The sequence below is a fragment of the Gasterosteus aculeatus genome, chromosome Y (genome assembly GCF_964276395.1).
Source record: "Gasterosteus aculeatus chromosome Y, fGasAcu3.hap1.1, whole genome shotgun sequence".
Classification (NCBI taxonomy): domain Eukaryota; kingdom Metazoa; phylum Chordata; class Actinopteri; order Perciformes; family Gasterosteidae; genus Gasterosteus; species Gasterosteus aculeatus.
Window position 1 is genome coordinate 3,560,841 of NC_135709.1, and position 20,053 is coordinate 3,580,893.

Genomic DNA, 20,053 nt, shown 5'->3' on the forward strand with positions numbered 1-20,053 from the left:
AGGAAGAACCTGTTGAGTCCTTCTCTGACAGCTGCATCCCCTTTGGAAAGAAGTTACATATTTTGAGTAAATTATATGGAAAAATATTTTTATATTTTCCAACATTGACACAGCAGTACCTTTCAATTTACAATTGAGAGGGCTAGCCCACTCTGTCTTCGGAGCCTTGTAGGTCGAGATTAAAGATCTTTCCTGGTCTTCTGCTGAGTCCCGCAGGTCCATTCTTAGCAGGATGGCTTTTTTGTTCTCGTTTTCAGAAAGTAATTTTGACTTGTATAGCTTTGCAGCTTTCTCTGCATCTGGTTCAGACTTCCAATCTACAGTAAAGATACAATTATAACACAAATTGGATTAAAATGCTCAACGGCAGAGAAGTTAATAACTTTTGCATTCTCCCTAGCAGTGAATTTCCTTCACCTAAATCTAACTGCACTTTCACGGCTTCACTGAAGCTACAGGACCAGGACTGCTTCTCTGTCCTAGTTTCACTGATGCTACAAGGTGACTCATCTGTCCTAGGTTCAATGATGCTACAAGATGGCTCCTCTGTCCTGCTTGAAGTATTTACTGCTTGCTCACTCTGAGTGTAAACAGAAGAAGCTGCAGCAACAGTGGGCAAACAGCGAAGAGTTTACAGAGATTAACACAAATAATCTTAAAGCAACATGGATGTTTGTAAGGACATTTGAATATGACTTTGGCATGAATTTAAGTCCCTATACGGCCAATAGCATCTTTTTAAAGAATAGACTGGATATTAAACTTTTTAAATATATGTACAACAGAAGAAGGGACTAACAATTGGGACTTTTAGAAGATAAAAGTAATTTCTGTAATACTTACAGTATAAGTAATATAACTTACACGTACTCGAATATTGACACCAAAGTCATATTCAGTCAAAGGTTTCTGACAAGACTACCATGTTGTACATATGTATTATGTTCCACTGAAACCTGTATGGTTTAAATGAGTAAGAAAAAATGTTTCACAACAATTATAACACATAAACAAACACACCCTGGACACGTGGCAATATGATTTCTCATTTGGTTTAAAGGGAAATCCTTGTCACAGGTTAAGCATCTGGTCAGCGGCCCTTGGTGTTGCATGGATTTTGGGATCTACATAAAACAATGACATCAAAGATCATTAAGCGTTTTGTCCTGATGGCAGCATTTTTTTTTTTAGGTTTTGCAATGGAATAGTATTTCTGCTATGCAAAGTTTTTCTTCTGGTAGCTGACAGTTAAATGATGCTCAACCTAAAATCTCACCCTACATGCTTCAGCCCTCCCTTCATCCAGAGCAAGGGCCAGGCCAAGTACAATACCTTGTGCCTACATTGTTACCTCTGCAGGTATTCCGTATCACATCAATCAACCTAAGCTGAAATTTTTCTTTTTCAAGTTTTAGGCTGGGATGAAATTCGGAGCGGATTGAAAAACAAATCAATCAACTGACCAGAGAACATCAGCCCTAAATCTAATGACATACTTACACATTCACAAAAAATACGATTTTGCAATGGCCTGATGTAAATCATGGCCTATCCAATGCCAGTTGCAGGATTGGAGAGGTATCGGACAGTGTATCCTTCATCTAGGTTTGGGATTGGGGTTAAATCTCTGCTCCGTGTTGTCCCTGAAATCCTGAGTAGTTGAAACCCCCCCTGTTTGTAACTGTGGAAAGACTTCCTCAATTTTGTCACAGAAACTTTTATGATCTTCCTCTCTTACTACATACCACACACATAATAGAAAAGGGGGAAGAGAAGAAAATAGCTATTATTTTAACATTCATATTCATAAATTCTCAAAACAATGTTAAAGGGTACGGTTTTTTTCAACCCTATTCCCCATGTTTTGTGTCTAAGTGACTGATAGGAACAACAATCTTTGACATTGGTACAGTATTAAGCAAGATGGCTGCAGTCAGCAGCGGAGAAACAAGCTACAATGCAAGTTAATAGGACAATTGTCCACTTTGTATTTACCTTCACAAAAGTGCTTGTTTTGCCGCTGACAGACTCAGATTGATATTGTAAATGTCTGACAAAAAAGGATCCTACTCTTTAACAGAAAGGTCAACCTTCTTAAGAATCCTTTTCATGATGTTGTCAGAGACTTAGAATACTAATCTGAACATGTCAATGGGAATACAAGCACTTTTGTGAGGGTAAATACAACTGGACCAATGTCAAAGATTGTTGTTCCCATTAGACACAAACACATAGGAACATAGGGTATAGGTTGGAAAAAAATGGTAGTTACCCTTTAACTGCCTGATGAAACACAATCCGTTTCTCTCCCAGTCCAGCAGCTGTTAATTCCATTTTGGCATTTTTTGCAGGAACTTGGTCCCCCATATGGCCATTCAGGCAAAAGAAATTGTGCGTAAACGTCGTCCAACACAATCTTTTAGCTGGAGGTGCCGTTCATGTTGTAGGTCTTGCTGGCCTATCACTGTAAGGAGCAAAAAGTATCACCACTTCAGCTTAAAAATGTGAAAAAGAAAACATAGGATTAAGGAGACAGTCTGTAAATACAGTAGCATGCTAGGCACACAAAGACAAAGCTTTTTCATTTAATATATGATGATCTTATAGAACATGATGCTTTGCTATACACAAAATTACCCAACAGTATGTACAGAAGTTAACATAAGCACAACCTTAAACATCTTATTTTATAAATGCAAAATACACATGAATGCAGCAAGAATATTCATCCCGAAATATTAGATATTAGATAAGATAACACTAACTGGGAACATTTAAATGTACAAGCAATGCTTTTAGCTGCCTATTTAACATTAGCTGATGATACTTGCAAACTTTTATTCAAGTAATGCTTGAATAAATGCTTTACTTTTGGAGAAGTATCACAGTGTAGAATTAGCACCTTTACTGCAGTAATATTGCAGGATCTGAATACTTCTTTCCCCACTGCTAGAAATTTCGTGTAACGCTAACATTAGTTTATCTTTGGTTGTGAGATCAGCGTTTGCAACTCATACTGTAACAATGTTATATCAAAACCTAGACTTTCAAACATCAATATGTAATTTATTAATATGTATTTGTGTCTAAATGACATAAAGCATATTTTCCTATTCTATTTTGCCTGGAAACGCTCGCGTCTCGCGTGAAAAATAGACGTCAGATTTATTTCAGGCAAAAGTGGATCTGTACCGTTATCGGCCTGAGGGGTTCTGACCCGTTTTAAATAGTTTATAACGTCATACAGACACATAGAAAAAACACACAAAGTTACTTGATTTAAACAGGCCGAGTAACGTGACGTTTACTATGCAGCCGCAAATGAGCTTGCTGAAAGTGTCTTGGATATCATTAATATTACTGGGAAAATCCTTAGCGCAAGCTAATAGCATAACGTTGTATAAAATGACTTTACTGTTTTTTCTGACAGTACCACTTTCACCTGCCGTTAAACTGTGCCGGGGAAACACAAGCAATCTCGGCGTCACTCGTGAAAATGGTAATAGCTAGCTGGTTGAAGTAACGTTAGCTCGCTATGTTAATGATACCACAATGTTTTGGACGTGTTTCTATTCTCTTCTTCTAACATACCCTTATATTTATAATTGAAATGTGTCAACCACACCCACATTTGACTTAGTACAATACTTCTATACTGAATATCCATGGACATTAAACTAGCTAGGCTAACGCTAATGTTAATTGTGTTAGCTACTTTCACCCTTTAACTTCGACTTTGTTTAACGTTACCTTGGACAGGGGTTATTGTGCTTGCGGTTCCCACTTCGGCAGCTCTAGGTGGTGTTTGGTTGTAGGTGGTGGTGGTGGTTTCCATCCCATCGAGGCGGTTGGCAGCCGCTCTCAATAAGTCTGAGATACTTTTCTCAGACATGAATGAACCAGTACCTTATTTGCTACTTTCACAGCCCTTTCACTGCCAGCCTTTGTTTGCACACGGCTCTGTTGTCTGTTCTGAATGTTAGATGTAGCCACGCCCCCTGATTTGCATATAAGAATGTGAAATGTAAAACGGCATTATGAAATAAGTCTCTGGAAATGAAAAACGGCATTATGTAATAAAAGTCTCTGGAAATGTAAAACGGCATTATGAAATAAAAGTCTCTGCAAATGTAAAACGGCATTAAAAATAAAAGACTCTGGAAATGAAAAGTGGCATTGTGAAATAAAGGTACCATGAAATGAAAAGTGGCATTATGAAATAAAAGACTGTGGAAATGAAAAGTGGCCTTATAAAATAAAAGTACCATGAAATGAAAAGTGGATATTTCATGTATTTATTCATTTATTTATGTATTTATTCATTTTTGACTAAAGAGCAGAAGCGCGTTCATTCCTTTTTAAACTCCCCGACGATAGATGGCGCTAAAGAGCGCATCCGTAAACCTCTTTACCCCAAAGAGTCGCGTTCATTCCTTTTTAAACTCCCCGACGATAGATGGCGCTAAAGAGCGCATCCGTAAACCTCTTTACCCCAAAGAGTCCCAAAGTTGGCAACGGAAGATTTTCAAACTGACAACCGCGGGAGAAACTCAGGAGGAGCAAAGATTAAGGTATGTTAATGACATGTGGTTCAATTTAGTACTCACTCTCTTAAACTTTAAATCTTGAAATATGTAGGGCAAGCAGGTTATGTCAGGACAAGATCATTGGTCAGCTGCCAGTGATGTGCTCATTGTACAAGTACGTTGGTATTGTATTCATATGGACACGTGGTAACAATTTGATCATAGCGTTCTGGTCACTGGTTATTTACAAGGAAGTCAGCCGTTTATAGAGAACGTGGGTGGCCCTTAAAAGGACCGTTTGTGTGTTGGTAACAGAAGTCGGGGTTTATCCTCCGAAGCCGTACAGGGTGCGTCCCTGTCTCTTCAGGGCATAGACCACATCCATGGCGGTCACCGTCTTCCTCTTGGCGTGCTCGGTGTAGGTGACGGCATCGCGGATCACGTTCTCCAGGAAGACCTTCAGCACACCGCGGGTCTCCTCGTAGATCAGACCGGAGATGCGTTTCACTCCGCCGCGGCGAGCCAGACGGCGGATGGCGGGCTTGGTGATTCCCTGGATGTTATCACGGAGGACTTTACGGTGACGCTTGGCGCCTCCTTTGCCGAGTCCTTTTCCTCCCTTCCCTCTTCCGCTCATGTTCACTGGTCGGTTTGGTACAAAGATGATGAACACGAGTCAGTTCACAGATATTTAAAGCCAGTCTGAGGACGTGATGGAAGACGAAGGCGGGGCTATAACGTGGTTCTGCAGCGCCTCCTGCTGAACGAATGTCTGTGTTTTGTTGTCTTCTGCAGGACCAAATAAATGCTGTAAAGATCAATATCTGAGTAGACTTTTGTGAATTTTGTGAACGGCAAGTTTTCAAAATTGCTTTTGAATAAAATATCGATGATGATCTTGATTTAACTCAAATCCATCAGCAGATATTCATTTGGAATTATGTTTATTCTTATTCGGTCTGATGATTTGTCGACTGGTTCACTGTAGTAACGTTAATGTAAATCAATCAATGTAAATGTAATGTAAATCAGACAACGGTCTTCTTCGCCAGAATACATACAACTTATTGTACAATGTGTTTAATCACATGTCACTTTGCACTGTGTCTTGACTGAGACAATTTACCAAAATCTAATCAATAGTGACTATTGTCACTATTATCATGAATTGATTATGGTCACGTTAAGGAATGAGTTCTTTACAGAGAGTGAGGTGGCTCTTAAAAGAGCCGTTGTGGTGTTAGTAGGAGCAGACTTTTCAAGCTCGCTCCCCGCGGATGCGACGGGCCAGCTGGATGTCTTTGGGCATGATGGTGACCCTCTTGGCGTGGATGGCGCACAGGTTGGTGTCCTCGAACAGGCCCACCAGGTAAGCCTCGCTGGACTCCTGCAGAGCCATAACAGCGGAGCTCTGGAAGCGCAGGTCGGTCTTGAAGTCCTGAGCGATTTCTCTCACCAGACGCTGGAAGGGCAGCTTGCGGATTAGCAGCTCCGTGGACTTCTGGTAGCGACGGATCTCCCTCAGGGCCACGGTACCGGGCCTGTAACGGTGAGGCTTCTTCACGCCGCCGGTGGCCGGGGCGCTCTTACGGGCGGCCTTGGTGGCCAGCTGCTTCCTTGGGGCTTTGCCTCCGGTGGACTTACGGGCGGTCTGCTTGGTTCGTGCCATGATTCACTAGTATCTCTGGTCGGAAGAAGTATGCAGGTCGGGAGGAGACGCGCTGCTATTTAAGCGGGGACCGGCTGTGGAGGGGTGACGCAGCTTCAGACCTCGGCTCCTGATTGGTGGAGGACTCCTCCTGGAGCTCAGCCGCGCCTCCACAAGAGAGTCTGCAATGCTCATTGGTGGAAATCTATTTCAAACTGTCCGCTGCGGGGCGGATTTCCTTCCTTTTTTGTTGAAAGAGCGAAATGAGTGACTGTCTCTCTCAATGCGTGACACTAGAGAGCCCTCTAGTAGTAAGATAAATACGGGCAAATCTATCACCCCACCACTTGGTGGAAGTGGAGACCCAGATAACAGTGTAATACCTCCATTTCATTTGTTTTACGATGGCTTCTAATATCTGGGAATCCAGTTTGATATTACCTCAAACATATGGTTGAGTTGAATCTGATTCTTATCCTTAAACTGGTTCAATTTGATCTATACAGTTAGAAACATGGCACGAGAAAGACAATATGCTTTGGTTTTGAATCATAAGGATGTTGGTCGTTGTCATTATCAAGTACAATGTTTTTAAACTGGGTGTTACACTGCAAATTCATTCAGCAAAATAAGAGCAAATCAACTTGATTTGTGAAGTATTGGAAGATTATCTAGCTATCTGACATCTTTGAGCTGTATTGTTAGTTTCAGGTTGAGCCCTGAAATGTCACCATGCTGTGGCCCTTCTCAAGCTTGACTAAGCAACAGCCAAACAGATATTTATTTATATACTTACATTTTGCAAAATGGTAATATGAAGAATAACGCAAAACAAGGGTTAATGGGTCAAATGGTTAACGGGTGTTTGAAAGTAAGCTGCAGAGTGATTGGACGAGGACGAGCATCAGGAGGACGAGCATCGGGAGGACGAGCATCGGGAGGACGAGCATCAGGAGGACGAGCACTAGCCCTCGGTGACTTGCTGCTGCTTGGAGGCATCCTGAGCCCAGTTCACATCGTGGTTCACGCAAATCTGCCTCCCTATGGCAGTTGTGCAAAAAAAACAAAGAAATCCATGGAAACAGTCATACATTCTTCCTTGAAATGTGATCAGTATTCACTGTTGTGGTGAGCTCGAGTAACAGAAACCAATGTCCAACATACACAAATGCCTTTACACCACAGCTGCTGTGGGTCTCCATGAAGGAGGCGATTTGTTTGTCCGGCACCCTTCCTGTAAAGTTTTCAAAGCAGAACGACGCAGGTGACATTTGTTATACTAGCTGGGCTGCAAAGACAAGAGAAAACCAGGATTGGTGTCAGAACACATGGAGACACATTTAATCAGGCTGCAACTACATCCATATTTATTACTTTTAATATCACTGGGTAGACATCTAGGAATGTATGTTACAACTATATACTATTCAAAAAAAAGTTCGTATGGTTTTTATGTAATCGTGTGTTCTAGTGAACGCTCTAAATTGCGTACTTTGACTTCACCTACAGTTAGAAAATTCAGTAACCCAAATGTATCTCAAAGAACTTGTTTAAGTCGTGATGGCAAAATAACTGTTTTTCTAAATACATTTTTTTTCTTTGAGGACAGAACAGAAGCGAGTTCAGCAGAGGTAATGGAGAAAAAAAATATTTGATTATATCTTTTCTCTGTTTAATAAAAAACAAACAAATTTCTGCATAGTAAATTAGCTAAATATTTAAGCCATTTGTCATAGACGTTAAATCCCACCGATGACATGTCCACTCTGTCTTTTGAGAGTTTTGGGGTTTTACCTATTTGGGTTATTATTATTATTCTCCCTATTGTATATTAGATATAAATACGCAGCATATCTAAATAGTATTTATTCAGTGTATTCTTATTAAGTGTGATCTAATATATTGGGTTAATTTATATATAATATAAACTTTATAAACTTTTTACTTGAAAGTGACATTAAAAGCAACGGATTTACAATAGAAATGTATGACACCATTAATAAATAAGAATGTAAATTGTTATTAAAATTACCGTTAACAGGATGGAAACCATTGGATAAGAGTCAACACTAAAATGCATTAATTAAATGATGGTTGTAGCTGGTTGTCATCTACGGTCCACTACGATTAGAGAGGTGTCGTTTGTGTTTTGACAACGTTTTATCTCATAATTTAGACCTTTTATCCCCTTTCTTCAGGGCGGAAATGGGCTTCTATAGTTCTGTGAACTCCAGCCAATCCAAAGACGGGGTTTGTTACCAATTAAATGTAGAGACCATGGTGACTGTCTCCGCCCCCTTACTGTCAAAAAGAACAACAGCAGAAAACACCTTCAAGCGCGAGACGGAGATTTGCTCACGGATGTTTGATTTACGCGTGAGCATCAACCTGATTTGGGCTCTCGAATTTTGACAGTGATTTGCCGCCATAGTTTAAGGATTCAAGTCTCTTTTGCTTCACTGGCACTAAGAAACGGCAAGAGCTAAAGCAAGCTAGCAATCAAGTTATCTTAAAACAGTAGAATCAACAACACATTTAGCAGACTTGCTTGGTTTAAAGAAAAGATACTTAGTCTTATTTCAGGTCGCCTGGATGTCTGAAGGCCTAATAGTCGAGATGAAGCCTTCAGAGCGATAAAGGAGAAACAAGGAGAGACCAGAGATGCACCAACGCAACTTGTGCCCAAGAGAGGAGCTGTGTCTGTTTGGAGGCTCTTTTGGAAAACCCGACGTAAGTTAGATCAGAAAACGATTTCTTGCAAAGCCTCTGGTGGCAACACTAGCAGCCACAACAAGCTATACCATACCGCACATCCCTACGTCCAGGACCCTGAAGCGAGCTAAAAAGAGCTTAACCGACCCCTCTCACCGCGGACAGAACCTGTTTGTGTCTCTTCCATCTGGCAGGAGGCTGAGGTCCATCAAGACTAAGACCTCCCGCCACACCAACAGTTTCTTCCCATCGGCAGTCGGGCTCATCAACAGAGCCGGTCCCCCACTGACTGACTCTGACATCCCACCGGTCACTCCCTTCAGACCCCACATGCACACACACACTTGTGACGTTCTATTTGCTGGTGCACCTTATTTCTAACTTTTTAAAACTTTATTTTTTAATTTAAATTCCTCTTGCACCACGTTGTCTTGTTATCATTGTCTTATTCTCCTATGTTGTGCACCAACCACCAAGTCAAATTCCTTGCATGTCTGATATAAATTGGTAATAAATGTTCCTGATTCCTGATAATATGAACCATATAGTTTGAGATTAAATTCCTCTCTACTGCCAGTCATTGACTTGAGCTTATTTGAATTTACGTTAAATAGACTGTTTTCAGCAGATGGAACAAAGCTGACGCCAAGTGGAGCTGATTGGCTGTTGCCCTGCGGACACGTAGTAACTATTCACTGTGTAATATCATTAATTACTATTTACTGTGTAACATCGTTGACTACTATTACTATAAGACATGCCAAAAATCTCAGATATTATTAAATGTTCTGTCTGTCCTTTAGCGATTGAAGTAGAACAATTATCAGATGTTGTCGACTAGTTACGTTAACGTGTGAGGTTAATAAAAAAGGGTTGGTTTTACGATGGTGTCTCTTGAGGTTCATCAATTAAGTCTGTGCAGAGCTGAGCCTTTTGCAACGCGACATACAACACAACAAATTATCACTCAAAATAAAGATGAATTATAACAAGTGTGTAAATGAAGTAGGAAATCATAACATTTTCATAGTGTGTGTAAAATACAAGGGACCATCTCAACCTAGGTGTCCACTCTTGCCAAGCATTAATATGAATGAGTAAATGCATATTTTGATTATACAAACCCTACAGGGAAGGAAAACTAAGCTTAACAAACCAAGGTAGTGGGAAATTTGTATCAATGGACCGAATATCTTTTGTGGGTTTTTTTAATGATGTTTTACGGCGATCGTCAACTGCAAATGCAGCTCTGCCCCTCTAAAGAGAGGGGAAGAGCTGTCAACTGATCACCGTCTGGTGGTGAGTCAGGTGAGACCTGGTAAACTCTTCGGCCATCTGCACAAACATTTAATAACTGGGTACATTCTAGATCCAAACAAAAGGGTTTGGTTACATTGGTCAAATTATTCATATGTGCTCTGAAAATTAAAAACAATTTATCGTTTCAAGTTCTGAGATTCGTTAGCTTGTCTTATGGCACTATAGTTGTTGAAAGCAGACTGTGTTGCTGAAATAAAAAATCAGCAAACTAAAAACTTATAACCCAGAAAACTAAGCCCTTAACTATAAAATCAAAAATTGTCATTTAATTAAATTAGTTAAAAAATAAGAATTTACATTCAAACTAAACAATAAAATCAATAAACTTAAAACATTAAACATTAAAAAAAAAGAAAAAGTTGATGCTGTCACTCCCTCTGTGACATCATCGGAATTGTCACTGACCAGAAGATCTGAGCCAGCAGGCGTAACCATGGAGATGATGATGTCAATGACATCAACGCCATCTGATTGGCTGGCACAGAGCTCACATCTTTCTAAGGTACAAGGTAACAGTCAGTTGGAGACCAGACAGCAAGAGATAAGGCTGCACCAGAGAGGCACTCCACACCAAATTGAAATACAATGGTCAAACTGGAGAAAAGTACTAAAGAAATGCCCCAGACTTCTACAGGGAGAGCATTTTCCAGTGCAATGGCTTTTTGGAAGAAGCCTCGTGCCAACAAAAAGGAAGATGAGCCAGGACCTTCCAAGCCAAGGGTGAGAAGTCTGCAGGAAGAGATTGCCATGGATAAACAGAAAGAAATCGCCATATCTGAGCAGCAGCAGATGGCCATGGCTGAACAGACCATCAAGAGTCCAGGGTCAGAAATCTCTGGTCTGAAGGAGAGTCTCAAGGAAATGTTTAAAGATCATGAGGCAAACATTCCGCTTCTGGTTAGTAAGGAGCTTGAGGTCCACTTCGCAGAGAAGACAGCCAAACTCTTCCAGGACCAGACAAAATGTAAGGAAGAGTACGAGATTCTCATGGGAGAACACAAGAACCTGCTTATTGCCCTCCACGCTGAGCAGGCCAAGACAAAGCAGCTGGAGGAAGATAAGAAGATCCTGGAGCAGAAAAATAGGGTTCTAGCGGCGGAAAACGTGGTTCTTGATGAGGCAAAGATGCTCCTGGGCCAGGAAAAGAGGGTTCTGGAGGGAGAAAAAATGGTCCTGGCCCAGGAAAAATGGGCTCTGGAGGAAGAAAAGATTGTCCTGGGGCAGGAAAAATGGGTTCTGGAGGAAGAAAAGATTGTCCTGGAGCAGGAAAAGATGGTCCTGGAGCAGGAAAAGATGGTCCTGGAGGAGGATAAGAACCTTCTGGTCGAGGATCAGAGGCTCCTGGAGGATATTTGCCTCCGAATGAAGAAAAGAATCCTAGGATTCTTTGGGAGGAGGATGGAAGACAGAGTCACAGAGATGGCAAAGATGAGGAGGAAGGCTTCTGGCGGTGGATTTTTCCACAGGCCCTTCAGGAGGTAGTTTCTCTGCCTCTGTTTTTCTCCCGGTACTCGGGTTTTTAAAAAAAGATGGTGAGAAGGAGGAGGTGGTGGTAGGAGGTGGTGGTAGCGGGTAGACGGAGTATCTGCCTCTATGTGTTTTTTTCTCCCGGTGCTCGGGTTTTTTTTTAAAAATGGTGGAGGAGACAGGGAGTGGGTTTGGCGTCAGGAGGTAGACGCCCTTGTGTTTCTCTATATGGTTTTCTCCCGGTGCTCGGGTTTTTAAAAAAAGATGGTGAGAAGGAGGAGGTGGTGGTAGGAGGTGGTGGTAGGAGGTAGACTTCTTATGTGTTTTTTTCTCCCGGTGCTCGGGTTTTTTTATGAAAGTGGTGGAGGAGACAGGGAGTGGGTTTGGCGTCAGGAGGTAGACGCCCTTGTGTTCCTCTAAGTGGTTTTCTCCCGGTGCTCGGGTTTAAAAAAAAAGAAAAGGCTGTCGTGAAGTGGAAAACATTAAATGAACGATGTCTGATCTGGTGCATATGTGTGTGATAAAACTCCTGGACTTGACCAATATCTATGTTGTAAATGGTTGTCTGAATGAAGGTCTACATGTTGTGGAGCATCTGGTTGTACATGGTACCAAATACAAAGTGTGCTTTAAAGAGTTCGTCAAAAGCTCCTAGGGTACTGGTTGACTTGCAAAGTATGACCTGCTTGTCCAGAATAATGAAGAACTCATGGATGGTGCTCCTCTTCATCCCAACAGCTAGAAGATACGGTTGAGTGGTGCATTTGATTGCATCAACATGTTCTTGAATACTTGTTCCGCTCTGAAGATAAAGAATAAGTCAAAATTAAAAATTGGAAAGTCACAGATTACAACGGTCCCAACGTCTTGTTGCCATCTGTAAAGATAATCCTCATAAGCAATGACATAAACCTTCTTGAACACGACAAGATGTTTCTCAGCATGGGCTGCAGGACACCTTGCCTGGTCTTCTCACACCTTGGCCAGTATTTGAGGTATTTAATGTATCACCGGCCCCTTTTTCAAATGACTTTTCAAGCTCGCTCCCCGCTGATACGGCGGGCCAGCTGGATGTCTTTGGGCATGATGGGCAACTACTCGTCCCTCCCTAACTGAGAGCAAAACACTCGACTAGATCTCGACTCTTTGCTGTCCTTGCGCCGAAATGGTGGAACGAGCTCTCTGAAGACACCAGGACCGCAGAGAGCCTTCACATCTTCCGCCGCAAACTAAAGACACACCTCTTCAGACTCTACCTCGACTAAAGACTAACAAATTATAGCACTTAAATTGTACTTGTAACGTCACTCATCTATAGCTAACTGTAAATTGGCTTATTTGAGGAAATTGCACTTTCTTGTTTCTTGTTCTCCTGAGTTTGTACCCTATGGTTGAATGCACTTATTGTACGTCGCTTTGGATAAAAGCGTCCGCTAAATGACATCCACTGAGAGATGTCAGTTAGACAGGCAGAGATCCGAGCCACCACCTGGGTGTCCGAGTGAGGGAAGGAGAGAATTAGTTGGGTGTCATCGGCATAGCTGTGGTAAGAGAAGCCATGCGAGCGAATGACAGCGCCAAGAGAGTTGGTGTAAAGCGAAAACAGGAGGGGACCCAGCACGGAACCCTGAGGAACTCCAGTAGTAAGAGGACAAGGTTCCGACACAGATCCTCGCCAGGTTACCCGGTAGGTGCGGCCGTCGAGATAGGACGAGAGAAGGGAGAGTGACCGGTCTGTAGTTGTTTTCTTCAGAAGGGTTGAGGGTAGGTTTCTTCAGGAGGGGGTTGACTCGTGCCTCCTACAGAGAATTGGGAAAACAGCCAGATAACAGAGCGTTGTTGATGAGACAGGTGAGGAACGGAAGAAGGTCAGGTGCGATAGATTGTAGAAGATGTGATGGAATGGGGTCAAGAGGGCAGGTGGTCGGACGGGCAGAGGTTACTAGGGTAAGAATTTGGTTGGGAGAGAGGGCAGTGAAAGAGGAAAGTGAGGGCGAAAGAGGTGAGGTCGGTGCGACGCGAGAAGTAGGAGGTGGGTTTGAGAAGGAGGAGCGTATGTCAGCTATTTTCTTGGTGAAGTAGTTGACAAAGTCTCCCGGAAGAAGGGTGGAGGGGGGAGGAGGGGTAGGGGGTTCGAGGAGATTGGGGAAGATCGAGAAGAGTTTTTTGGGGTTAGAAAATGACGATTCGATTTTGGATTGGTAGAAAGCGCTTTTGGCAGCAGAGATAGAAGCAGAAAACGAGGAGAGGAGAGATTGAAATTTAAGCAGGTCGTCAGGTCGTTTATATTTACGCCATCTCCTTTCCGATGCTCGCATGGTGGCTCTCATGGCACGGACCGGTTGAGACAGCCACGGAGCCGGAGGGGATTTGCCAGTCCGTCGTGTCGTAAGAGGGCAGAGAGAGTCTAGAGAGGAGGAAAGAGTTGAGAGGAGAGTCTCTGCAGCAGCGTTCGGATGCAAGAGTGTGAAGGAATCAGTTGAAGGGAGAGCTGATAGAACAGAGGATGCCAGCGAGGAGGGAGAGAGGGAGCGAATATTGCGACGAGCCGGTATAGAGTTAGTCAATGAGGGAGGTTTGTTAGTTATAGAGAGTGGAAGGGAGTAAGAGATGAAGAAGTGATCAGACACATGAAGTGGAGTTACAGAGAGGTTAGTGGTAGAGCAGTTTCTAGTAAAGATGTAGTCAAGGTGATTGCCGGCTTTGTGAGTAGGAGGAGAGGGACTGAGTGACAGAGCGAAGGAAGAAAGTAGGTGTAAGAGGTCAGATGACTTCTCCGTCTGGATGTTGAAGTCACCCAGGAGGATGAGCGGAGGTCCATTTTCGGGGAAGTTGGACAGGAGAATGTCCAGTTCTTCCAAGAAATGACCTAAGGAGGCTGGCGGACGGTAGAGGACAACGATGGTTAATTGTACCGGGTGAGTGACTGTTACAGCATGGAATTCAAAGGACAATGGGGTGGATGGTGCTAGAGGGTAGAAAGAAAAGCTCCATTTGGGTGAAATGAGTAGACCTGTGCCACCACCCCTACCAGTGGGCCTGGGAGTGTGGCTGAAGGAGAAGGCGGAGGAGAGAGCGGCTGGGGTGGATGTGTTCTCAGGTGTGATCCAGGTCTCGGTTAAGCTATCGTTTGAGTACACAGGCTGATGGAAAACAATGGAAACAGCAAGACTAATAACACAAAACATCGGGGACAGCCAGCAGGCCTATCAAACTCCCAAATATGTGATTTTTTTGACTTGACGTGTGTTTGAGTCACTCAAACACACTCACACTATGAGCTACGCATTTCATTTTATGACAATTTACAGGTAATAACCTCAGATTTGAGGCACCGCTCTACACGTGAAGTGCTGATGGTTAATTAAAAATGACCAGCAGAGGGAGCTCAATGACCTGATAAGATGTGCTTCTAAAAAATGCCACATCAGCACAGCAGAAGCTGAGTTTTTTCATCTGTAGGCTGTGACCAGTTTGCATGGCTCGTTGGTCTAGGGGTATGATTCTCGCTTAGGGTGCGAGAGGTCCCGGGTTCAAATCCCGGACGAGCCCTTACTTTTTTACTCATCTTTGTTTGTGCAGCCCAAAATTGTACATTACAAATTTGTCTCAGAGGGCTTTAGAGTCTGTACACATGCAACATCCTCTGTCCAGAAACCCTCACATTGGCACACTCCCTCAAAAAAAAAAAAAACAATGGTGGGGGAAAAAAACAAAACCTCAGGGAGAACAGCAGAGGATGGGATCCCTCTCCTGGGACAGACTACAAGGGATGTCCATCCATCTTCACACCGCTTATCCTGCACACAGGGTCGCTGGGGGGGCTGGAGTCTATCGCAGCCAACTTTGGGGCGAGAGACAGGGTACACCCTGGTCGCCAGCCAATTGCAGTGCTAACACAGGGACATACAACCATCCACACTGACACAGGGAATTTAGAGTTACCAATTAACGTCATCCCATGTCTTCAGACTGTGGGAGGAAGCCAGAGTACCTGGAGAAAACCCACGCAGACACAGGGTGAACATACAGCCTCCACACAGAAAGGCCACTGGGCAAAGTCAAACCCAGGACCTTCTTTCTGCAAGGTGATAGTGCTAACCACCACACCACCCAAATGTCATGAACAACATAAAATATTTACAATGCATTCAATTCCTAAGACATAAAAAAAACTCAAAATAATTTCAATCACAGGTCATACACCGATGTGAAATGAAGGGAAGACTTAACATCTATTGAATCTTGATGATTTTTTGGCATTAGCCAGAGCCAGGATGGAGCGAAATCAATCCAGCTGTACACAGCTGGAATAACTGCGCGTCCACGGGTTTCTTAAATAGACCACGGTATCGATCACAGATTTACTGATGAAATGGAGAAGCACGGCATATTTTTCACCGGCTGAGCAGCAACTAAGTATGGAAACTTATAGAGCTCCAAACTTTTCAAAAAAATCTTTTAGTGAGATTTTGTCGGGAGTGACCAAAATTTTGCCGCGCTCGCAGTCACGTGACTCAAATATCAGGGAATATGGAATTCATTTGGCGTTGTAGCCATGTTGTGCCCTGCAATCTAGTCGAATCGTTGATGAGGGCGGCCTACTGGAGATGGACAACATTGGTTACATTCTGAGAAGCAAAGACACAGCTGAAGGTAAAGCCCCAGGACATTTTGGTTTCAGTAGATGTTATTTCCTACATTCTAGTCGATTTTTGGGTGGTATGCTAAAGAATTGATTCTGATTCATCTGATCATGACTTGTAGGGCCTTCTAGACTTGAGCTGAACCTTCAGACAACTATTGTTGCGCCTTAATGACTGTCTATGTGCCACAATATGGCCTAATTATTAGACCTGTGTTTGAGATTTGACCCAGGTAAAAATGATTCAAGTAGGAAGTAAATAGGATTTGGGAACTTGGGAAATGGGAAAAACCATGTGGATACTTGTCTGATGCGGAACAATTTGGTATTGGATATTTTCAATTTCAATTTACAAATTAGGAAATATATATTGTGAAATATGTAGAAGGCAGTGTTGAGAAAGAAGTTCTTCAGAGGTAGTGAGGTGGCTCTTAAAAGAGCCGTTGTGTGAAAATCAGGCGGTTTAAGCTCGTTCCCCACCGATGCGACGGGCCAGCTGGATGTCTTTGGGCATGATGGTGACCCTCTAGGCGTGAATGGCGCACAGGTTGGTGTCCTCGAACAGGCAAAGACCCGCTCCTCTCGTGCTGGACTCCAGTTCCCAGTCGGTCGCGTCCACAGACATCTGCGCAAAGGGAACTATGCGCAGCGTGTCGGCGCAGGAGCCCCCGTCTACCTGGTGGCCGTGCTGGAGTACCTGACCGCTGAGATCCTGGAGCTGGCTGGAAACGCCGCCCGCGACAACAAGAAGACCCGCATCATCCCCCGTCACCTGCAGCTGGCTGTCCGCAACGACGAGGAGCTCAACAAGCTGCTGGGCGGAGTGACCATCGCTCAGGGCGGCGTGCTGCCCAACATCCAGGCGGTGCTGCTGCCCAAGAAGACCGAGAAGCCCGCCAAGAAGTAAAGCCGGAGACCTCCATCTACCACAAAGGCTCTTTTAAGAGCCAGCCACATGTCTGTAGAGAGCTTTGTTTCGTGTGTCTAATGGTATTGTGTATAACACTGGCCTGGTGAACCAGTAGTTATTTGCACATGTGGTAACATGTTAACTGGCTCCCTTGATGACCCTGATGTCATCAACGTGAGTGGTGTGAACCACAGATCCTTTTTAAAGTACTGATTACTGAAGAGTTCCACAGTCACGGTCCAAGATAACGTGTTTGTGGGCACCAACACATAACTCCCACATGAATATATCTATTCAAACAACTTATTCATGTAACCCAATATCTGAAATCAGCATAGGCTCAGAGGGTTTTGGAACTCGAGGTGTGTTTTTTGATGAGGCCTGTCCATGTGAGATGAGATATGCACTATTGTGTTGGTGTAATGTGTATTGGGACATAATAGTTGATTAGCAGAAATATTTTTTGACAAAATAAGATTTGGTACCAGAAGATGAGATGACCAGAGCAGAATCTGTATGTCAAGACTGAAGAGAGCGAAATAATCCGCTCCATCACCTTCTAAATCTATATAAATAAGGCCTGCTGGTTAAAATCCTGGACGATGTCAATAATACTTTGAGCCATCAGTCCGCTAAATATTTTTTTCAAAGTGAAATTGCAGATGCCGTTTGTCCTGTTCTCTTAAAGAAGCAATATGTACAGTAAACACATTGCAAGTACAGTCTCAATAACTGAAACTGAGAATTTGTAATTAAACATTTCATTTTCGGCAAATCATTGCACTTTATGTGTGAGAGAGAAACCTGACTTAATGTCAGTTTTTGTGTCTTTCTAAAACACTGTCATTGCAAACTTTACATGGAGCAATTTAATGTCATGTATTGATGAATAAGGATTTGAGTACAATATCAACGGAAGCCAACATCCACAAATTTAAAAAAAATAGGTTTTTTCTACGAAAATGAATTAGCATCATCTATTTAACATTTACAGTTCACTGTTTGGATTGACAGTGACAAATGAAACCTTTGGAAATGATTTAACGTATTGACAGAAAAATAAATGTTTTTATGTGCAGTAGTATAGTCTTGTTTGTAATGCTCAAATCCTTGACTATTCAAATCCAGTCAAAGTTGAAAAGGTTCTAGATTTAGTATAGTATGTGTTACTGGTTTGAACAGAATCAGTAGCAGTGTCATACAAAACTATTATTTTAAATTATTGTATAGTTGTAAATGATTGATTTTACTGCATCTTCTGTATGTATGCGAATTGTGTTGATGGTGCAACTATTGTGCTTATGTAATAAAAATAGAGGTCAAAAACACTTACAGGATTCTTAATAAAGCTCACAAGAACATCATGAAATTGATGATCCGAAATTTTTATCTCTAATATATGCTGACTTCATTCACCAACACAATATTGGTAATAGCTGTTACAATAACAATTACAACATTAAGCTTCTCAAGATTTTTCAGTATCAAAGCTTCAACATTTTCCGGTGTGTTTGATGATTAAAAGTTGTAAATATTCAAAATAAAACTTGTCAGCAGAGGACAAGTCCACGGTGAGCGGATCTCATTGGAAGTCTGAATGAACTGAATCATAAGCCACCATCATCAGTGTGTTTGCTGCTCCCGGAATAACTGCAGTTTATTACAAACTGATCAACATCCGATGGTTGTTTTCACCTTGAGACCCTGAATAAACATGTGGATCAGATGGAAAACGACTTTTGATGGCGATATGATGTTATTTAAATACTTTAAAGAGAGAAATGAGTGGGAAAAGCCGCTGATCACTGCTGTCCACGGCGCTGAGTAGGTGAGGTTTGGAGGCTCCTCAAACAAAACGCATCGATCATCAGAGCTCTACGTGACCTGAACACGAAGAGAAACTAGTCCGCTATCGGCTCCTCCACCTTCAGCCTCCAGCACCTGATGCACATTTAGTTTTTAGTCTTTAATCAGTGGAGAGAAAACACAAGTGACTCGACTTTCAGACTGCACGAGGAGCTCCGGGCTGGGTTGAGTCTCTACGGTTCTCATGGTGCGTTTAAGTGCAGTCCGCTGCTTTGAGCTCTTCATCAGTCTCACTCTCTCGAGTCCTCGACGATACAAACGCACAACAACGGGACAACATGGCAGAAGTAGCTCCAGCTCCAGCCGCCGCCGCGCCCAAAGCAGCCAAGAAGAAGGCGTCCAAGCCGAAGAAGGTCGGCCCCAGCGTCTCTGACCTCATCGTGAAAACTGTGGCCGCATCCAAGGAGCGGAGCGGCGTGTCTGCTGCCGCCGTCAAGAAGGCTCTGACCGCCGGAGGATACGATGTGGACAAGAACAAGGCCCGCGTCAAGACCGCCATCAAGAGCCTGGTGGCCAAGGGGACTCTGGTCCAGGTCAAGGGGATCGGGGCCTCCGGCTCCTTCAAGATGAGCAAGACCACCGCCGACAAACCGGCAAAGAAAGCCGCTCCTAAAGCCAAGAAGCCCGCGGCGAAGAAACCCGCAGCTGCCAAAAAGCCCAAAGCAGCGGCAGTGAAGAAAGTTGTAGCCGCTAAGTCACCGAAGAAGGCCAAGAAACCCGCAGCGGCCAAGAAGGTGGCCAAGAGCCCCAAGAAGGTAGCAAAGAGCCCCAAAAAGGTGGCCAAGAGCCCCAAGAAGGTGGTGAAAAAGGCCCCTGCAGCCAAGAAAACTCCAGTGAAGAAGGTCGCTAAGCCCAAAGCCAAGAAAGCAGCACCCAAGAAGAAGTAAACTGACCTCAGTCTGAAGAACCAACACCTCTATAAAAGGCTCTTTTAAGAGCCACCCACTCCTTCCTCAAAG

At 43.1% G+C, this 20,053-nt stretch overlaps 1 protein-coding gene, 1 non-coding gene and 1 pseudogene across 3 annotated transcripts; 2 read left to right on the forward strand and 1 right to left on the reverse strand.

The window, feature by feature from the left end:
* Positions 1 to 5,766: 5,766 nt before the first annotated feature.
* LOC144390872 (histone H3) lies at positions 5,767 to 8,578 on the reverse strand. The gene has a single exon (XM_078097341.1). It carries the CDS (start codon positions 6,193 to 6,195, stop codon positions 5,785 to 5,787), a length of 411 nt encoding a protein of 136 aa, XP_077953467.1. The 5' UTR covers positions 6,196 to 8,578; the 3' UTR covers positions 5,767 to 5,784.
* Positions 8,579 to 15,153: 6,575 nt separating this feature from the next.
* Positions 15,154 to 15,225, forward strand: trnap-agg (transfer RNA proline (anticodon AGG)). Its single transcript has one exon. It is a non-coding gene; the product is annotated as a tRNA-Pro (tRNA).
* A 4,075-nt stretch (positions 15,226 to 19,300) lies between these two features.
* Positions 19,301 to 20,005, forward strand: LOC120809745 (histone H1 pseudogene; annotated as a pseudogene). Its single transcript, XR_013454662.1, has one exon. The product of XR_013454662.1 is annotated as a histone H1 pseudogene (transcript).
* Positions 20,006 to 20,053: the final 48 nt, after the last annotated feature.